The sequence below is a fragment of the Ylistrum balloti genome, unplaced genomic scaffold, assembly GCF_031769215.1.
Source record: "Ylistrum balloti isolate Yb309-2 unplaced genomic scaffold, AGI_CSIRO_Ybal_v1 Utg371544, whole genome shotgun sequence".
NCBI lineage: Eukaryota > Metazoa > Mollusca > Bivalvia > Pectinida > Pectinidae > Ylistrum > Ylistrum balloti.
This window is the reverse complement of record NW_026782795.1, coordinates 207,174-225,230: the sequence shown is the minus strand read 5'-3', so window position 1 is coordinate 225,230 and position 18,057 is coordinate 207,174. Positions and strand designations below refer to the sequence as shown.

At 35.1% G+C, this 18,057-nt stretch overlaps 1 protein-coding gene across 2 annotated transcripts; it reads right to left on the bottom strand.

Annotated features, from left to right (window-relative positions):
• Window positions 1-3,413: 3,413 nt before the first annotated feature.
• Window positions 3,414-17,980, bottom strand: LOC132562905 (protein lin-54 homolog). Of its 2 annotated transcripts, none has more exons than XM_060227682.1 (12): window positions 17,944-17,980; window positions 15,771-16,687; window positions 14,333-14,486; window positions 13,936-14,054; window positions 13,281-13,520; window positions 10,691-10,845; window positions 9,327-9,398; window positions 8,728-8,873; window positions 8,377-8,471; window positions 7,243-7,442; window positions 6,702-6,877; window positions 3,414-5,050 (listed from the first exon to the last, which is right to left on the bottom strand). In XM_060227682.1, the coding sequence occupies exons 1-12, from the start codon at window positions 17,960-17,962 to the stop codon at window positions 5,019-5,021; spliced, it is 2,325 nt and encodes a 774-aa protein (XP_060083665.1). In that variant the 5' UTR covers window positions 17,963-17,980; the 3' UTR covers window positions 3,414-5,018. The 2 variants fall into 2 exon arrangements, with proteins under 2 accessions (XP_060083665.1, XP_060083666.1); XM_060227683.1 differs by lacking the exon at window positions 3,414-5,050 and adding an exon at window positions 5,494-5,570.
• Window positions 17,981-18,057: the final 77 nt, after the last annotated feature.

Genomic DNA, 18,057 nt, shown 5'->3' with positions numbered 1-18,057 from the left:
ATGAAGCAGAAGGCGTTTACTCTTTCAGAACACCTGGTTTTTTTTCACATTGTAGTAGTATGTGTAAATCTTTCTTGTTTTCACCTTTTGCCCAAGTTTCATCAAATTTGATTTCAAGTCAAGATTCTGTTGATATTTTCATTTTATCAAAAATAATGATCTGCTTGTTGGTCATCCATGAACAAGAACAGCATCATATTGAAGTAGAGTCTCCTTGTAGTAGCTTGTGGCTGCCTCACTGAACAACATACAGGAGTTATGCCATATCCTACCCATAGCAACTGAGGTGAAGTGTTGTGCCTGAGGACAACCCCAACAAAACAGGGTCCTTTAAACTATACAGCAATGCTTAAGTTAACTATAAAGAATGTCGGTTTAGCTAAATGGTGTATGCTACCTTGCACATCATAAATGTAAATTAGATACTAGGATATCTTTCAAACATGTCATTAGGTTCATCTATGTCTATATTTCCAGTCTTGGATATCTCTGGGGTTACTTTGGTGTTAAGTGGAACTCTTGTTGTGGCATAAGATAGCATACACCCTTGACATGCTGCAGAACAGCAGAACAAGAAGACAAGAATTATGAATATCATTTATTTTTTTCAGTGTTACTGTATGCTGCACACACAAGCTGCTCCAATGAAGATGACATAAGAAACAATACGATAGATCTGGCTAACAATTACACACTCACATCATTCTACTATTGCACAATCAAACACTCTCCAATCTGTCTGAAATGGAGAACAACAGTTTCACTTGAGAGTTGTAGAGGATATATTATCTATAGAACAGAAGTAATTACGCAGGCCTGAAAAGACGCTGAATGTGTACGATAAGGAGTTGTTGTTATTTATTCAAAAAGATGGTGCTTTATGATAAATTAAAGATTACTGCACATTACTTATACTTCATAATTTTCGAGAAAATTTTTATTTCTACTTAAGAATTGTAATTTCACATTACACCAGAGTTACATAAATGTTTTGTAATTCAAGCTTAAATAAAGTGTGTTGCAAAATTAAGTCCATGGTGGTAAAAAAAAACCAAAATAGGTACACAATGTAAGTAATATACAGTATCTAAGTGCAGAATGAGACAAATGACAATGCCTTTTATGATATCAAATTAGTGATTACATTGGTACAATCAAATATAAAGAAAAAAATAGCAATACTGTGAACCATAAAGGATTGCTGTCCCTCTCATGATATATATGTGTCAATAAAAATACAATAAAATCATTATATAATCAACAAAAAATTCCCTCATTATGCAAAAATTGCCCTATCTTAAATACATCATAATCAGTCTCCCATTTTCCCTTTTTTCCCCCTACAAAATAATTAATTTGTTAATATCACTGACATCATCTGTCTGTATAAAAAAACCATTATAACACACGTAGGTGTACCTAAGTTTTGCTAGTGACATCAAGAAATTCCAAACTCCTAGTTGATGATAAATGGACACTATTGATTATACAATAGTAAAACTCTGGAAAGTTATTGTGTCCCTTTTAGATCTAGACAATTTTCCAAATTTTTGCAGAAGTATTTGTTTTATAATAGTACTTAATAAACTATAGTGGATTTCGTCATTAGTAAAATAGATCCCTTCATAAAACATTTATTACTAATAAACTTCATCTAGCTTGATCAACAGTTTTCTCGACAATGGACCCCCACTTTATATGAAATAGTTTGTTACTGATTGGAAATTCCATGTATTACAGACACAGAACCTGGAATTCATTGTTAAACTAGTTGTACTTCAGATTTGGTTTTTATTTGTAAATAGAACATCACTGAAACAATAGAAACAATATGCATGTGTATTTTTTCTGTCAAATTGACTGATAAATTAAACGGGAAAAAAATATGAAAGTTTGAGTTTTCAAATTCAAAGATTCTACAACATATACAGTTTCATGAAAGGACCAAAGAAAAAAATTGTAATGGTTCCATTTACAAACAATGTTGGAGTAAAATCGTCTCTCACAGGAATTAATACCGAAATAAAGAAAAAACGGCAGCAAACAATTAACAGACAATTGGAGAGTGTACAAAAATAACACAGGTCAACAAAACAACAAACATGAGCAAAAATTAACATGAGAAAGAAACCATCCTGAGGAAAGAACAAAACCTAATATCACCACTAAACACAGAGAGGAACAAAATATTAGAAAACATCTAAACCTCACATGGTGTCCGTTCTAAATTTCATTCTTTACTTGGGAGAGTTTGTTTTCATGGAATTGTGTATTGCAGCACATCCATAAACAGTTATAACATGCCTTGTTTAATGAAGGCATGCCACCATTAAAACTTAAAGGGCAGAAAACAAGCCTGTGATGTCTGGACAGTATCACAGTAAGCCTACCTAGTTATCATACAACATGCCATTGTCTAAAACTATCTGTACATAATCTTACAGACCACCAAGCCTCGCAACTGACAAACTTACTTCCCTCAGGTTGACTATCAAATATATTACTGTTTAAGTTATAATACTGACCTAAAACTACTTAATTCACATGTGCTTATTGTAGGCTGTAGCAATTAGAAAGAATCTTTATCACATTCAAATATCTATTGTGTTTTATGCTTTATAACAACTTCTGTTTTTATAAATTGCTTTTTCATGAAGAAATCTGTAAAAGTTGAGAACATCTAACTTACACAATATTTTGTACATGTCTATCCAACTTCAATGATTTTGTCTGAAAACATCATTAATTTCCTGGAATTATTCTGTCTTACAAAAACTTCTCATCCAACTGTTCAAAACTATTGCTAGATCATAAACAGAAATGTGTGTCCTTGGTATGTAATAATTCAAAACAAACAAAAGCAAAAGAGAAAAACTTCAGACAAGATTTTTGTATCCAATGAAAAGCAGATGTGTATCACTGTGAGAATTAATGCAACATGATGGTAAGTGATCCTTACTTGAAAGGGAAATTTCGTTAGTTGGGAAAAGCACAGTACAGAATCATAGCAACGAGGCTTGGGTCATTCTATTTTCTATCGAGATCACATATATTTTTGGCATCTAATTTACACAATTTTAATATCATTATGAATCTTTACTGGAGAAATATGATGTTAAAACCCTCTTTACAGCGGACGTTGTGGTAGAATCTTGTATACATCTTCTGGACAACCATCCAACAGAGTATCATTCCATAACCTGTTGTGAAATCTTAAATGAATACGGAAGTGGGTCAAGTACAAATTGTGCCGACACCACACATGTGATGAATATCATCAGCTACAGATAAAATATTACAAATGTAATTTATTGTTAAAGTAGGACTGTAAGATCTACAGCAGCATTGAGAAACAATATCATATAACACTTCTAAAAATGTAAGAATGAAGGAATGAAAGAATGAAAGAATGAAGGAATGAAGGAATGGAGAAATTTTACCACTTTCTTTTATATACCACTCTATTTACCCAAAATGTCATAAAACATAGACTTCTAAAAAAAACTCATCATACAAACCATGAAAAATTATATACAAAAAGCACAAATCTGTTGAATGGATACAAGGAAATAGAATCAGTAGGACAGAATAAGAATTAGGAAAGTTGATACAGAGCAGCAGATCCTTCATAGACTGTCAAAGTCAACAAAGAAACTCAACAAATTCCCATGAAATGAATTATGACAATGAAAACAGATAACTTTCATACAATGGGACTAGTAGTGCCTCGAGTATACAATGGTTACTAAAATTAAAGTTTCTCTTGTGAAGAAATAGTCATAACCATATTGCAACTGGTTTCAAGAAAATTTCATGGATCTATTTTGTGATCAAGTAAGAATACCTGAGCTGTAGAAAGAAGTGTTTGTTTGAGAAGAAAATAAATTGGCTTGATAAAAACTTGAGACTTTAAACATACATATACTGCAACATTAAAAAATTCTCATCCAGAGTTTACAGTGTCCATCAATAGTGAAAACAATTTCAAATTTAAATATGATGCTTTAAGAAAATAGGCAAAATATGAACTTTAATATAAAGGTGTTGATTGTCTTATATTTATGTAGTTACTGATCAAATAGATAAGTTCATGGTAGGTTGAAATTTCACTGGTGGTATGGGAGCAGATGGACATTTCAATATTCTGTAAATGGTATATAAAATGATACAAAGGTAACAACAGGTAGTATATCTACTTCACAGCATGGTGTTGGTTGACAGAGGCACCAGGGTTATCAACTTTTCTTGAGAATTTGTCAACTAAATTTGTCCATTAGTAAAACATTAGAAAAGGAAGAAATCATGTACGAGGTATTTTTCCTTAAAATGTAAAACTTTTCTATGAAATTTTTTGAAGATATTATTTTAACTTGGGACAGGTTATGCTAGTTTCAGTGACACGTGCACTAAAAAAAAAAGATCAATCATATGTCAAAATAAGACAAATTAACTTGAAATTTTCTTTCACCCTGACAAAGCTTTGGTAAAAAAAACCTCTCAGATCTATGGAAATATGGCAGACAATTTGAGAGCAAATGTAGTGTAACTGAGAGGCAGAAAATGTGAGAATTCAACCCAGGCTTATGGCTGTTGAAGCTGGTGACGGCTGGTGACGGCTGGGAACAGTTGGCCACTTAAAACAAAGCACAGTGACAACAGATGATAACACTTTGATAATAGGCAGGTTAGGTGTCAGAATTCCTCATTCATAATATATTAAATAAAATTTTACTGTACAATATTTTGCACCAATCTCATACTATACACCTAGTCACTGGTCAATATACAAGACTAGTCCCATACTTGTGCGACTGGTCCATATGTACACAATTTAAACAAGTCTTTCTGTAAGTATTCCCACGCTCCAATCATCACAGGCATGTCCATTCTTACATGATGCATAGAATCTAGAGTAGTCACAAAGCTAGACAGTAGAGCCCAGCACCATGACAGGTTCCCACTTCTCTGATACAATTTCTCCTCATTAGTTACTTCCTTGGCTTGTTTTTCCATCATAATCACGGTTCTCCATCACTCTCCAGAGGTATATCTATGTAGAATAACATACACAGCTGACAAACACACTGATGGCTGTAATATTATCATCTGCGGTTACAACATCATCCCTTCTTCCCTTTTAAGATCCTTAATTCAAAATCAAGGTACAAATGACCAGAAGAATTTTTCAACAGCCTCAGAAATATGTCTGAAAATTGCCACTTATTTTTTTTCCTTTGGAAAATCCTCTCTTTCATAAACAACGAAGGTAAACTCTTATGGTTTGCATCCATATTCACTATCAGTTTGTATACATTGATGATGTTACACTGATGACAATGGAGAGAGATGGCAATGCAGTGATGAGATGGTGGACAGGATGAACAATGGTCAGCACTATAAGAAACATGCAGGATAGATGACCGGAGACTGGACACCGGTCAGGGACCGGTCTACAGCATGCACAGGTGCGATGGTACACGATGAGTGTGGAGAGGATGGGACTGCATGCTCTGGTTAGTGGGCAGGGCCTTCCTGGCCGTCAGTCTTGTCTCAGGAATTTGCATCGGAGTCTACATAAAGATTTATAACAGACACAAATAGAAATCTTGATGACATATCAAAACTAATGTTAAACTACGACTGACAAAGTTCTTCCATTATCAACCGTTAGAGACAAAGTTCTGTGTAATGAAATGAATGTGAAAGTGAAGTTGATGTTTTGTCATGTAAATTTCTGTCTACAGTACTGTGACAATACTACTATATACTGATTCATAAACTCATCTAAGAGGAGGAGTTTGTAATTTTACTAAATCTGTAATAAATGTTTATGGACTTATGATTCTTTGAATAAATCCCTTTCCCTATCCCCAGTATTTTTTAACTAAGAATACTGATTTTAATAGTACATTTGTATAGCAATACTTCAACACCATCAATCGAAGAACATGTACTCTTAAACATTCTGACAACTTCAACAGAGACATTAACTATGGATACACTTAAAATTTCATAGTATTGCAATTGTCCAGCAGTCGTAAAGGAAGAAACTTAATCATTTTTTTTCCCTGCTTTGGATGCAACAAACAAAAAATATTTCACAACAAAAATGTTTACCTTGACCTATCTTATATCCCAGTTACTGTCACATGAATTCACTAATTCTGCAATAAAAATCATATTTTCTTTTTCTTCATTTTCTCTTCAAAAAAGCTTTTGCTAATTTTGCAGTTCCCCACTTTTATACCAAAATAAGTCTATGCAATTATATGGACATGCTATGCTCTGATTTGCTATGATTTGCAGCATACATTTTGTTGTTTGAAAATTTTCATTCTTAATTTAAAATGCCTCTCTATGTAATACAACTAAAGGCTAAAGAAAAAGTATCTTTTGTTATTCCATTATTGTTATTATTATTTTTTTTTTTTTAAATAAATCCACCAAAGATGAACTCTATGACTTAGCATTACTAATACTCAACATCAAACAACAAAATAATTTGGTCAAGGTTGGTTTATACCTTTATATAAAACTGGAATAACTTTCAATAGGGACAGCAAAGTACAGAATCTAAGAGTATATAATTGAACAGTAATGCAGAAAAAGGGAATGGTCCAGAAGCTTGACAAGGTCCTAGTAATGGAATGACTAAATGAACAAATGTATTGATGAAAATGATGAAGAAATAATGTTCATACCTTTTGTCTTGTTTGCAGAATTTATAATTTGTAGAAGACATCTCCCAAATTCTTCAATCACCATTCGTTCCTGAACAACTGGAGGCATCTTGAGCCGTTCCGCTTCCTCAGCCTGTGCCAGCAGACAAGCACATGTTGCCTCTGCTACCTCTGCTGTGATGAACGTGTATGGCAACCTGAAGAAAGTATTGTATCAGTCTTTGTCATCACTTTAATTCCATCAGAAAATTCTAAAATATACAGACAGGAATTGTGGGAGGCATTTTCTTTAGGAACAATCTGTTATTGTTAACCACCAAATTGATATTATTTGAACAACTTGGAATAAGCCTCCCGTCATTCCATTTTTTCCTTTATTTCTAAAATAGCCATATATTGTATTAAAACAGAGGAAATGCTAATACTAAGAGGTACTCAGTCGGATCCAGATTTTGAAAAAATTCAATGTCAATTTTTCAGAACATTGTGGCACAAGAATTTAAGCCACTTCTCAAATACGAAAATACCATAAAATGATTATTTTAAAGCAGAGTAAGCCTACCTTTCCCCAGTGGCCGAGGAAACTGGGGGTCGCGAAGGTATCCCAGAGATCTGTGATGATAATTTGGTTTTGGCTGCAGTCTGTTGCTGGACCCGTACCTCAGCTGCATCGGCCAAATGCATCAAGGTTTTCCTTTCTGGACTTTCTTCAAAGTTCTTACATCCCACACATTTACAATGATTTGAACACATAATTTTTGCCTGCAAGAGAAAGACAACTGTTCTGAAATGGTTTGTATGTATACTAAGTATAGACACCAACTGACTGCTGTGGTTGTCTTGAAGTCATCAAGGTATATGTTATTTTAAAGAATTCATTGCATTTAACTACACACCATATTGCTAGTAGTGCAGGTATGCTTCGATTTCCAGAATAACTGGGGTAATTTTTCTAAGTGAATATGTCTACAGTTTTCAATGACGAAAACACATGTTCTGACTTACATAACTTTTGACCTAAATACAATAATCACTATATAAAGTACTGAAAGTTCTTGTATAATTTGCCTTTTAAATGTTTCTGTCGGTTCAAATTAATCATCAGTATCAGACATTTACCAGAGAAGAATAGTCATAGTAAACAAAGTACATTTCACACATCTCTATACACAAAGAGCATTCAATAGGATGAAGATGTGGCTAGATGAATAAGATAACAAGGACAACCAAGTACAGTGCTCCAGATAACTTTTTGACATGTGGGGTTTTCACTCCTACCTTTATAAATTGAGGGGTTTTTTCACCCCTGCCTTCATCAAGTGTATGGGTTTTTCCATATTAGGGTAACACTGAATTTGTAAACATTTTTGACAGCGCCATATTTGCTATGCGACTGGTTTATAATCACGATCAAGAAAGCGCTTGTTACGAGTTTCGTTTACTTGATAAGTGTCTGTTTGACTTAGATTATTGAGTTTTCTAACTACGTAATATTGGAGCTGGACATTGACGCAGAGTCCGGATTTCGCACCGGTTAATGACGCAAATCTTATTTTTTTCCTAGCGTGAAATTAGAAATATTGTGCGTGAAAACGCATTCACGCAGGCTATCTGGAGCACTGCAAGTAAAAGACATTCTTGTGATCAAAGACCAAAGCAGCAAATGCAGTACAAAACATCAAGGTAATAGAGTTACCTCGTAGCATTCACAGTAGTTTTTAAGGCATCCAGAGCGTTTACAGTTACAGCCCTTGTTATGTCGACGGTCACCATTACCCTCACGACCTTTACCTGTAACAGATGTTCGTCATATCCAATCTTTATCATAAAATACACAAACCAGCAAGTCTTTATTCTTGATTCATCAATAACCTCAAATAATATAATTTTAAAACCAAATACAAGGTAATTATTGTCGGAAAAACCAAATATATTCAGGATTTTATTGTATAAGCTGTCCTTACTTTTTACAAAAAAATTTTTGGATGAAATATTATTCTCAGGAATGAAAATGTATTAAGATTTTCATGGTAAAATCCTTCCTTACCAATCTTTGGATGAAAAGCCATTGGATTTCTGTCCAGGCACGATTTAATAGCTTTGGATCGTTCTTCTTCGTGTTCCAGGTTATTAGCACAATTGTTACAGTTACAGTTATGACAAAATTCTCCATTAGCAAAGCAGTCACAGTACCTGTTAGTAAAAGGATGTAGAAACTGTGTTAATGCTTTCACAACATATCAAATACAAGTGTTGGGTCTTCAATAAGTTTGGAAAAAGAAAAGTGAAAGAGAACAAATGCATCAGTTATTGCACAAACAATTACATGTTCAGTTTTGACATATTCTCTTTGTTGAATATCAAATATAAAACATTTAATATCAAATATAAAACAATCAAAATTAAAAGTTCTACACTTCTCTATAGAAATTTATGTTATGAGGGCAAAATTGATAATGGTTTAATACACTATATATCATACACAAAATATCTAATGAAAGTCTCTCAATGTTTCCTCAGGTAAAGCATTGGTTAATGTGATATCCAAGTCATGTTGGAATTTATCGTTATTAAGAAGACATTTTTTTCTGAAAAAATAACTTGTTGAATGTCAATAATTGTGTGTGAATGCTGATTAATACTTACAGTTTTAAGCACTGTGATTTTGTACAGTTACATGGCTTTCTTGGGCGGGCACCGGTTGGCTCTATCACAGGACTATGTTAAGAATGAACAAAAATAGTTCTTAATTTCTTTTATCTAAATGCTGTTAAGACACAGAATTCAAACTAAAGACTTTACGTAAAACAGTTGTGCCCTAGCTCTGATTTTCCATGGATATGCTACTACATGTCAGTGATGTGAAAAAATATATATCAAAGTTACCTATGTCATGTAATAATGCATTTCTCTCAAGAAACTATCATTGTTTAATTCAAGAATTTTGAATAATCATATAAAGATCTGAATGACAGGTAGGTAATGTGTGTTGCACACATGCTAACCTCCTGATTTGTAACACTATCCCCCATTTTCATCAGAAATAATGCTGATGAGAAAGCTATAACACTTTATTCAATCATCATGAAACATTCAGTAAGTTAGTGCACTACATGTGGGCTGATCCGCTGATAGAACATCAGACATGTTGACATCAATAGGAGGCCTAGTCTTAGTGTTTGTTTACATCCGACTGACTAGGTGCTAGGTAAGAACGAGAGCACCTGGCATCAGTATGACTGTGAGAAAATAACGAAGGTATTCCTAATGCTATATTTGACGTCATGGGAGTTCCGGGGTAATCAAAAGTTAGAGAGCAGACTGAAAAATTTTGTTTTCAAAGTACCATAAACATGTTTCTTTGTTCTAAATTTTCTTTACATTTTTATTGAAATTTAAGTTATAACATTAAAATCATTGGAAAAAAGTACTCGTCCGATGGACGACTGACAAAGATAAATCTGGTTGTCCGAGACAATTTTCTCTCGTCCATGACGACCGGACGAGTGCTTTTCCGAACCCCTGATATGGTAAACATTATAGAAAATTATTTGCGTTAAGAAGTTTTGTCTAAATCAGTTACAGGGTTGAGTCAGATCGTTAAACCAGTTGACTGTAAATTCAACCTAATATGGATACAATAAATACAGTATGGAATGATGTAAGAAAATGTCCTGGAATCTGACTGGCCATTTTAATGAACACTTTACATGCATAATGGCCTGTCCTGCTTTGTTAATAGGGTCACTTGCTAAATGCAAAATAAATTAAATTAGATGTCACTTCCCCACACTCCCTCCTACAAGATACGAAATTTTTAACTTAATTTTGATTAATAATAAATAAATAATAGTTTGCTGTTATGTCTAAATACCAATACATTGTAAAACACAAAATGAGAATTTTGTCAATTCTTCAGTTCTCAAACATAAAATGATAACTGGATAACATCAATATAATTATGAAACATTGGCAGCAGAAATCCCATAAACCACGAAGATGTTGTATACCTGAGGCCATTGACTGAGTTTCTGGCCATGGCGTTAGCACTAATAGAAGGGTCATTACTAGCAATAGCTACGTAGTCCTGCCTGTTCTGCTGAACTTGAACTTGTGGTTCTGGAGGGGCCACTTGAGCTACTGGTTTAGGAGCAGTATGCTGCATCTGAAACCCAAGATTTTTAATTACAATTGAATCAAAGCATTTCAACAACTTAAAGGCAATACTGTATTTCACAGCAAATAAGCCCCCTCCCGCAAACAAGCCCCCCACCACTTTTTTGAAAAAAAAAAAAAAAAAAACACATGCTATGATAAAGCAGTACTATTTGGGGCTTGTTTTTTTAGTGTTCAGAGGTGTCCACTTATTTTTGATTTCAACTGGTGATAATTAGCTAACGATCACAGCGACTGAGCGAGAGGGCCATGCTCAAAACATGCTAAAACAACAGTGTCGCTTTGATGTGTTGAGAAGACTCTGACACGATGAGTCCCAAGCCATATCAATGTCGTTAAGAGAGTCCCAAGCCACACACCAATGTCGTTAAAAAGAGAAAAAACATAAAAATCCCCCCCCCCCCATTTTTTTTTTTTTTTTTTACCATACCCACAACACCACATACATACACAAAAACATCTCCTACATAAATACAACATACACTGCTACAAAATCTCTTCCAACCTTCCACCTTTTAATATACAAATCCCTGGCCTTATACACAGTAATCTACAGTCTCCCGAGAAGTTGTATAATAATTCACATTTATTCTCACTAATCCCAAAAATCTACGCTAACCCAATTCCAGCACATTCTTTACATCACCCCATCACATCCACTCTCATAACTGAACTTAATAACACAGTTCCCCACTTTTAAAATCCACTCTAGACCAGCATGACTAACCTTGTCAAATGGTGGCTAGTAATCCCATCTACAAATAACAAACCTACACCAGCTAACAAGCTAAACCTATTTTCCAATTTCCGACTTTCCCATACACTCTCTCCAGCTATCTTCTAAAACTTCTTGTCCTTCGGAAACGTTAAACTCCGTCGACAGGGAACTTGTAGGTTTATATTAGGGAAATATAAAGTGAGACTAGCGTAGGACTAGGGTTTCTGTGACAGTCCAAAATTTCCCCAGGTTTTTTGACAGAGACTTTGACCTGTTTGGTGATTAACTCACACCCTTGGCCATGGAATAACCGGAACACAAATCATCATGCCTGCTACACGAAGGCCTTACACAGTTAAGGAGAAGTTGGACATTGTCAACTGGTTCCTGGACAATGGCTGAAATCAGACTCCAAGGGAACTTGTCAACAGTGGGACAGAGACTTGGCATGGAAAAGGAACCAACCCAGCACCCAGGTCCATTAAGCTTGCCGACACCATATTTGACTGGTTCATCGAGGAATGCGCATGTGAATAAGGTATGAGGACCTACAGTAGGAACTTGATGCGACATGGGCCCACAGCATCTTATTTGATTCAGACGAGTCCGATGAAAAATCCCACAATGACAATACAGCATTTGAATCCTACCTAATGCTTTGATGGCAATACACCAGTAAGTTTAAAATAAGGAAGTGCTGGAAGACTGTTTAGCACAGTTTTCACTAGTTACTGACAGTGTCTCAGTCACTGCCCTAATGAGTGAACTGTTTTATTTACCCTTGATATTTTGTTACTCTTTTTGCACCAGCAACAAAGGCTTACTGGGTGACCAAGATTATAAGCATGTTCCTGTGACCTAAAGTGCAACATATCTCTAGAATAGAAGTTCTTACACAGCCAGAAGAAGATTAGAGTGTGATGTTACGATGACTACACAGTCACCTTCATTAGATAAATGACCAGTGTGAAATGTAATAGCACCGCCATATGTAGTGTACAAGATGGTACAGAACCAATTTTTAGCAGTAATATAAACACTTCAGCATTCCACACAACAAAATCTTATTTTCGATTTGGAAAATAAAAAAAAAACTTTTTCAGGCAGTTGATTAAGAAAACCATCTGGACACGCTGCAGTGGGCCAGTACTTAATAGGGGAGAAGGGGTTCACAGACTCTTGCACATCTATGACCAAGTGTTAACAAAGCGTATCCGAACTGACTACAATGCATTGTTAACCATCTGGTGACTTTTTTTGTCTATAATCTGTTTACCATCTCGTCACACTATTTTCGACCTTAGTGTACATTGGATTATAAATAAAGCTGAAAAAATTGGTTGATTCCATACCATCTTGTACACTACGTATGCCAGTGCTAGGATACTCCACACTGGTCATTTAACTGATGAAGGTGACCATATAGTCATCAAAACGTCCCATTCTTATCTTCTACTGGTTTTGTTATAAAAACTTCTATTCTATTGACATTATCAACCTAAAGAAAATTTTCCAAAATATCAAGTTACTGCATTAAGAATTCAGGAAACTTTCATATGTCAAGTAACTTGTCAATTTCAAAGTTTTGGCTTGACTCTTTTGCCACGTTAATGAAAATACAGCAAAGTCTGATAAAAAAAAATCATAACAAACATTAAAGGCAAATATTTATTATCATGTCTGATCACCCATATCTGTAAACTGACCTGTGTGAGTAATGAAGCTGGTACCAGTGCAAACCCTTGTAGACCCTGACCGCTGTTTCCAGCAGACAAGATGGTGGCACCAGGGGGCAGCTGTCCGAGGGGCCTGGAGGAGGTTGCCGGGCGGATCTGCTGGAGTGTGGTGGCTGTTGTAGTTGTGCCAACAGTATGTACTTGATTCGGCTGAGCAGGCAACAGAATGCGATGTACACCAGCTGTAGTCGCCTGGGATACACCTGTCTTCTGATAAATAAATTGTACCGAAAATTAGAATAGAGATTGAAACCAAATGACACAGAACAAATCAATTTCAGAGACATTTAGGCCAAAAACATCCTTAATTGATTATATCACTTAATATTACATTTTACTGCTATTAAGTCTGTATTGACCTGTGATCTTGCTAAATTTAGTCAAGGTCAGAGAGCAAATAGTCAGGACAAAGGAACCAGTGGTGTATCATGACCCACTCATTTCACTTACCATTGGCCATAGAACATTGCAGCACAACTTACTGTAACAAATCACAGTAACTGGCTATCATCAGAAAAGTGAGATATATTGACAACAGATCAGAAAAGGTCACTAAGCTTCACATAAGTGACCTCTAAAGTACCATACATAATGTCAGTATGACAATTACTACAGATCTACTTACCTGCACTGGAAGAGTGATTTTCATTTGCTGTCCGGGCTGTGCTAAGGAAACTCCCCCAGAGTTGGAAACTGGTATCCCATGAACTACAGATGTTAACTGTGCAGCGGGTACCTTCCCAGCTAAAACAATGTACATGTAACATCTACATAATCACTTCATATTCAAAAGACATTCCAAACAAGGACACAATCCTGTATTTTTGTGTGATAGGAAACAAGTTACCACCAAAATTTTAATCAATTAGATCAGTGTATTTCCTGCCAGTGCTTGCATTGCAAATGGGATTGCACTTACATCTCCACAATGACTAATGTACCTATTCTCTATTCCCAACAATCGGTTTTAAAGAAACAATATATATTTATTAATTGTAACACATTGTCAATAAAAGGCAAACCTTGGGACGAAGGAGCGACCAAGCGGAGATATTGGAACTTGCTGCCCTGGACCGAATGGACACCGGACATAGGAATGGCCATCTGTTTTACACCTCCTTGTGTAATTATTTGAGGATTAGAGCCAAGTAATGTCTGGCCAGACGCAGAGTGAAGCTGAAAACACAGAGTTATTTCAAAAATTAGATACTGCAGGGTACCTCATTATATTTTTTCAGAAAACCATATTTCTGTATCTAAGATCTATTCTTTATATTCAAACAGATTGAAATTTTAAATCCTAGTTTTTTTCATTTTTTCAACCCACCTATTGAATTTAAGAAGCCCCTAAGCCATAGCGATCACCTGAGTTAGAGGACTTGAACTACATTCTGTGTGTTATTTTGATGTAAAATGGACATGATATTAACTGACACCCCATGGCCATGCTAAGGATACTAACCAAATTTGAATCAAAAGAAATTAAGCTAAATAAACTGTCATTTTCCTATGGAAACTATAAAGTGTACCCTCTTATAATAATAATTCTAAGCAAGTTTGAATTATTTTCAATGGAAATTAATCATAATATGCTCAAAAACAAAACTACCAGGTAGCACCAAGTTAAATTTACCAAAGGATCATGAAATTCACAATTTGGGTAAAGCCTGTAAGACCCTTCCATCCATGAAAGAGCATTTGATTCTATCATGTTACTGATAACAGAAGATTTGCAAATCTGAAAAAAGATACAATTTTGCATTGGGAATGGGGCAGAATATCGGCCCCACATCGGGCAGATCGAGAGCCCTGTATGGTGACTTAAAAACTCAGCAGCACCAAAACTGGGTTTAAATTGAACTCACCAGCAACATATGAAATAATTTTCTTTGGAAGGTAAATAAACAATTTGATGTAAATACTTGTGATTTAACTATAAATGATATGATATTGGAACACACACAAAAGTTAAACATATCAATGGTTAAAATAATGTAAAACATACAAAAACTATATTAAAATATATTGAAAAGAATTGGTTCCAGTTGCATAATTAAGTTAATAATTATTATAATCAACCAATAATATACTATAATGGGATTCATGTGTCATTTGCAAGACAGTTTGAATTACCTTTTCTTATATTATGTAAATTTTGGAATGTTTTTTTTGAAATTGTGACTCTCTTACTATTGGTGTATACCACTGACCAAGTACCATCGATATCAGCCTTTCAAAGGCTGCTTGTTGTAAATTACTACATCTAGATGAACAAAAAGTTGAGGAAATGTACTTATTCTATGCATTTCTGAGATATTTGAGTCATACCAGAACTCCTATCAATAAAATTGTATAATAATAAATAAATTGGTTTCCTTTCCTTATCAATTAACTTTCTATTTTCTATTAACAGTCCATCAGCACATGTATATATATATTACTTATGAAATATACACATACCACAGTCCCCTGTTTTATCACTTTTGATGGTGACATTGTTATCATATTCACAGGTCTAGAAACTGTCACAGTATTTCCAGTTGTACTGGAGATAGTCACTGGTGTGAACGACACAGTATCTGATGTATTCTTCGCTAACATAGATATTGCAGCTGGTGCTATCCGCTGTGGGGACTTTCCCACTGACACAGGAATCATTGTTATTTTTGTAGGAGTCTTTGTTGGTGACATTGGAAGCTGTCGCACTGGTATTCCTACCTTACCAGGAGAAGACATAGTAGCAACTTTCACTGAAGAACCAGACACAATGCCTTGTGGTGATATTGTTATGGTCTTTGTGGGCGTCTGTGAGCCCTGTGGTATGATATTGATGCCCTGAGCCACGGAGGACAGAGACATGGTCTGACCTATGACCTGGTTCAGTTGAATGGGCATAGCTTGAGGCTGACTAGTATTTGGGTTCTTTGTAATTATCACTTTAGTCACTACAGGACTACTGCCAGATCCTGATGAAGGTCTCTTTATTGTTGTAATGGCTTTAGTTGCAGAAGGTTGTGACACAACAATTACTTCTGGAGTAGTTTTTGCAGCCGGTGGCTGAGATACGTAGATAATTTCAGGTTGTTGTGCATTGCTGGACGTAGAATCATTCTGTGACAATGCAATCGAGCCAGAAGTCTGATCTACAGACTGACCTTCCACTAGCACCGTTTCCACTCCCCCTATCTCAGGTGTGGACGAGATTACAAATGTATCCAGCGGGGTATCCAGATTTCCGATGGGCTCGTAATCCACTGCTGTTGGGATGTCAACGTACTTTGATGATGATGCAGTACTTTGTAAACTGTTTATAGTCTCAGTATTTATTCCATCACTTGCAACTGTTACAACTGTGAAAGCTTCATTATTTCCTATGCCTGAAACATATAACTTTGTTTTAGGTTGCATACTAATATTTTACAAACATACATTACTTTATGGCCAACAGAGATATAACTCAAATCGATGTTTAAGATAATACTTCCTCAAACGCTTTCTTTATCTAAAATAATTTATGACTTCTGAAAAGAATCACTCATGAACAGTTAGTGTTTTCCTATTGAATATGTTTGATAATCATATTATGCTGCAAATAATGACAAGATTTTAACAGTGTGAGACACTTGTCTTCAGGTTGGAAAGCAAATGACAAAATCTGAAATAATTCAATGGATAAAATGACAATACCTCAATGAACTTACCATGCCATTATTTTGTTTATCTATTGAAAAATATCAAAAGGTGAATTTGAAAGTACATTTATAAACAGCAGCTTGCATGTATATTAAAAATCACAAAACCACTTTCCTAAACTCTAATAAATTACATCAACAAACATATATCATTAACAATGCTTACACCTTGCAAATAAATGGGGCTCACAATAATGGTCCTGGAAATTAAGTTTTAATCAATATAAAAAATTTTAACATGAGACTTCTTTGACAGAAAATTGGAACTTTTGTTCTTGTATTATCGCACAATATTATGATAAGAAAATGTTTCTTTATAAGTAGAAAAAAATGTAAAATTTATGTAAAACATGCATGTTGCCTGTGGATCCTTCAACTGCACCCGCTGTGTATTTATCGTCACTTCCGGGAACAAATGTGGCTTAACTCACAGCTGATAAGACCATGCACAAGAAGCGGTAGAAGCAATACCAATTTTCTTATATCGTATTGGTAAGAATGCACACTTGGTATATTTATTTCACATGTGCATTCTTGCAATCGACCACAATAAGTAAATAACAATCAAATGGCGCGCCATTATGCCGACAGGAATGCAGGGAAATTTAAACTGCGAAACATGTTATGGAAATCGAAAAAACATTAATCTGATCATTTAAATAAAGCTGTGGCATAACCACACCAGTTTGTTCACGTTTACAACACTGACAATAGTTTAGCAATGTCACGTGCACTCTATTTATGCACGTAAATAAAAATAATCGTAACTTTCTGAAGCGAAGCGGCGAATTCTGCGAAGGGTCGTCCCATTATCTTGCCAATATGCAAGCAAATATTCGATACATTATATAAAGAAAGAAGCGATTTACTTCATGAGATGTCGTTCTACAACTATACCTGTGACATTTCAAAGTTGTATTTGTCGATCGAATACTACAGACCTGTTCTCTGGGCAGGCATTCTGTGTTTGTTCAAAATCACGCGCCCACCATTACCATCCCATAATACTCAGGACCGTATTCCGCGGAGGAAAATGCAGAAACTTAACGTTGAAT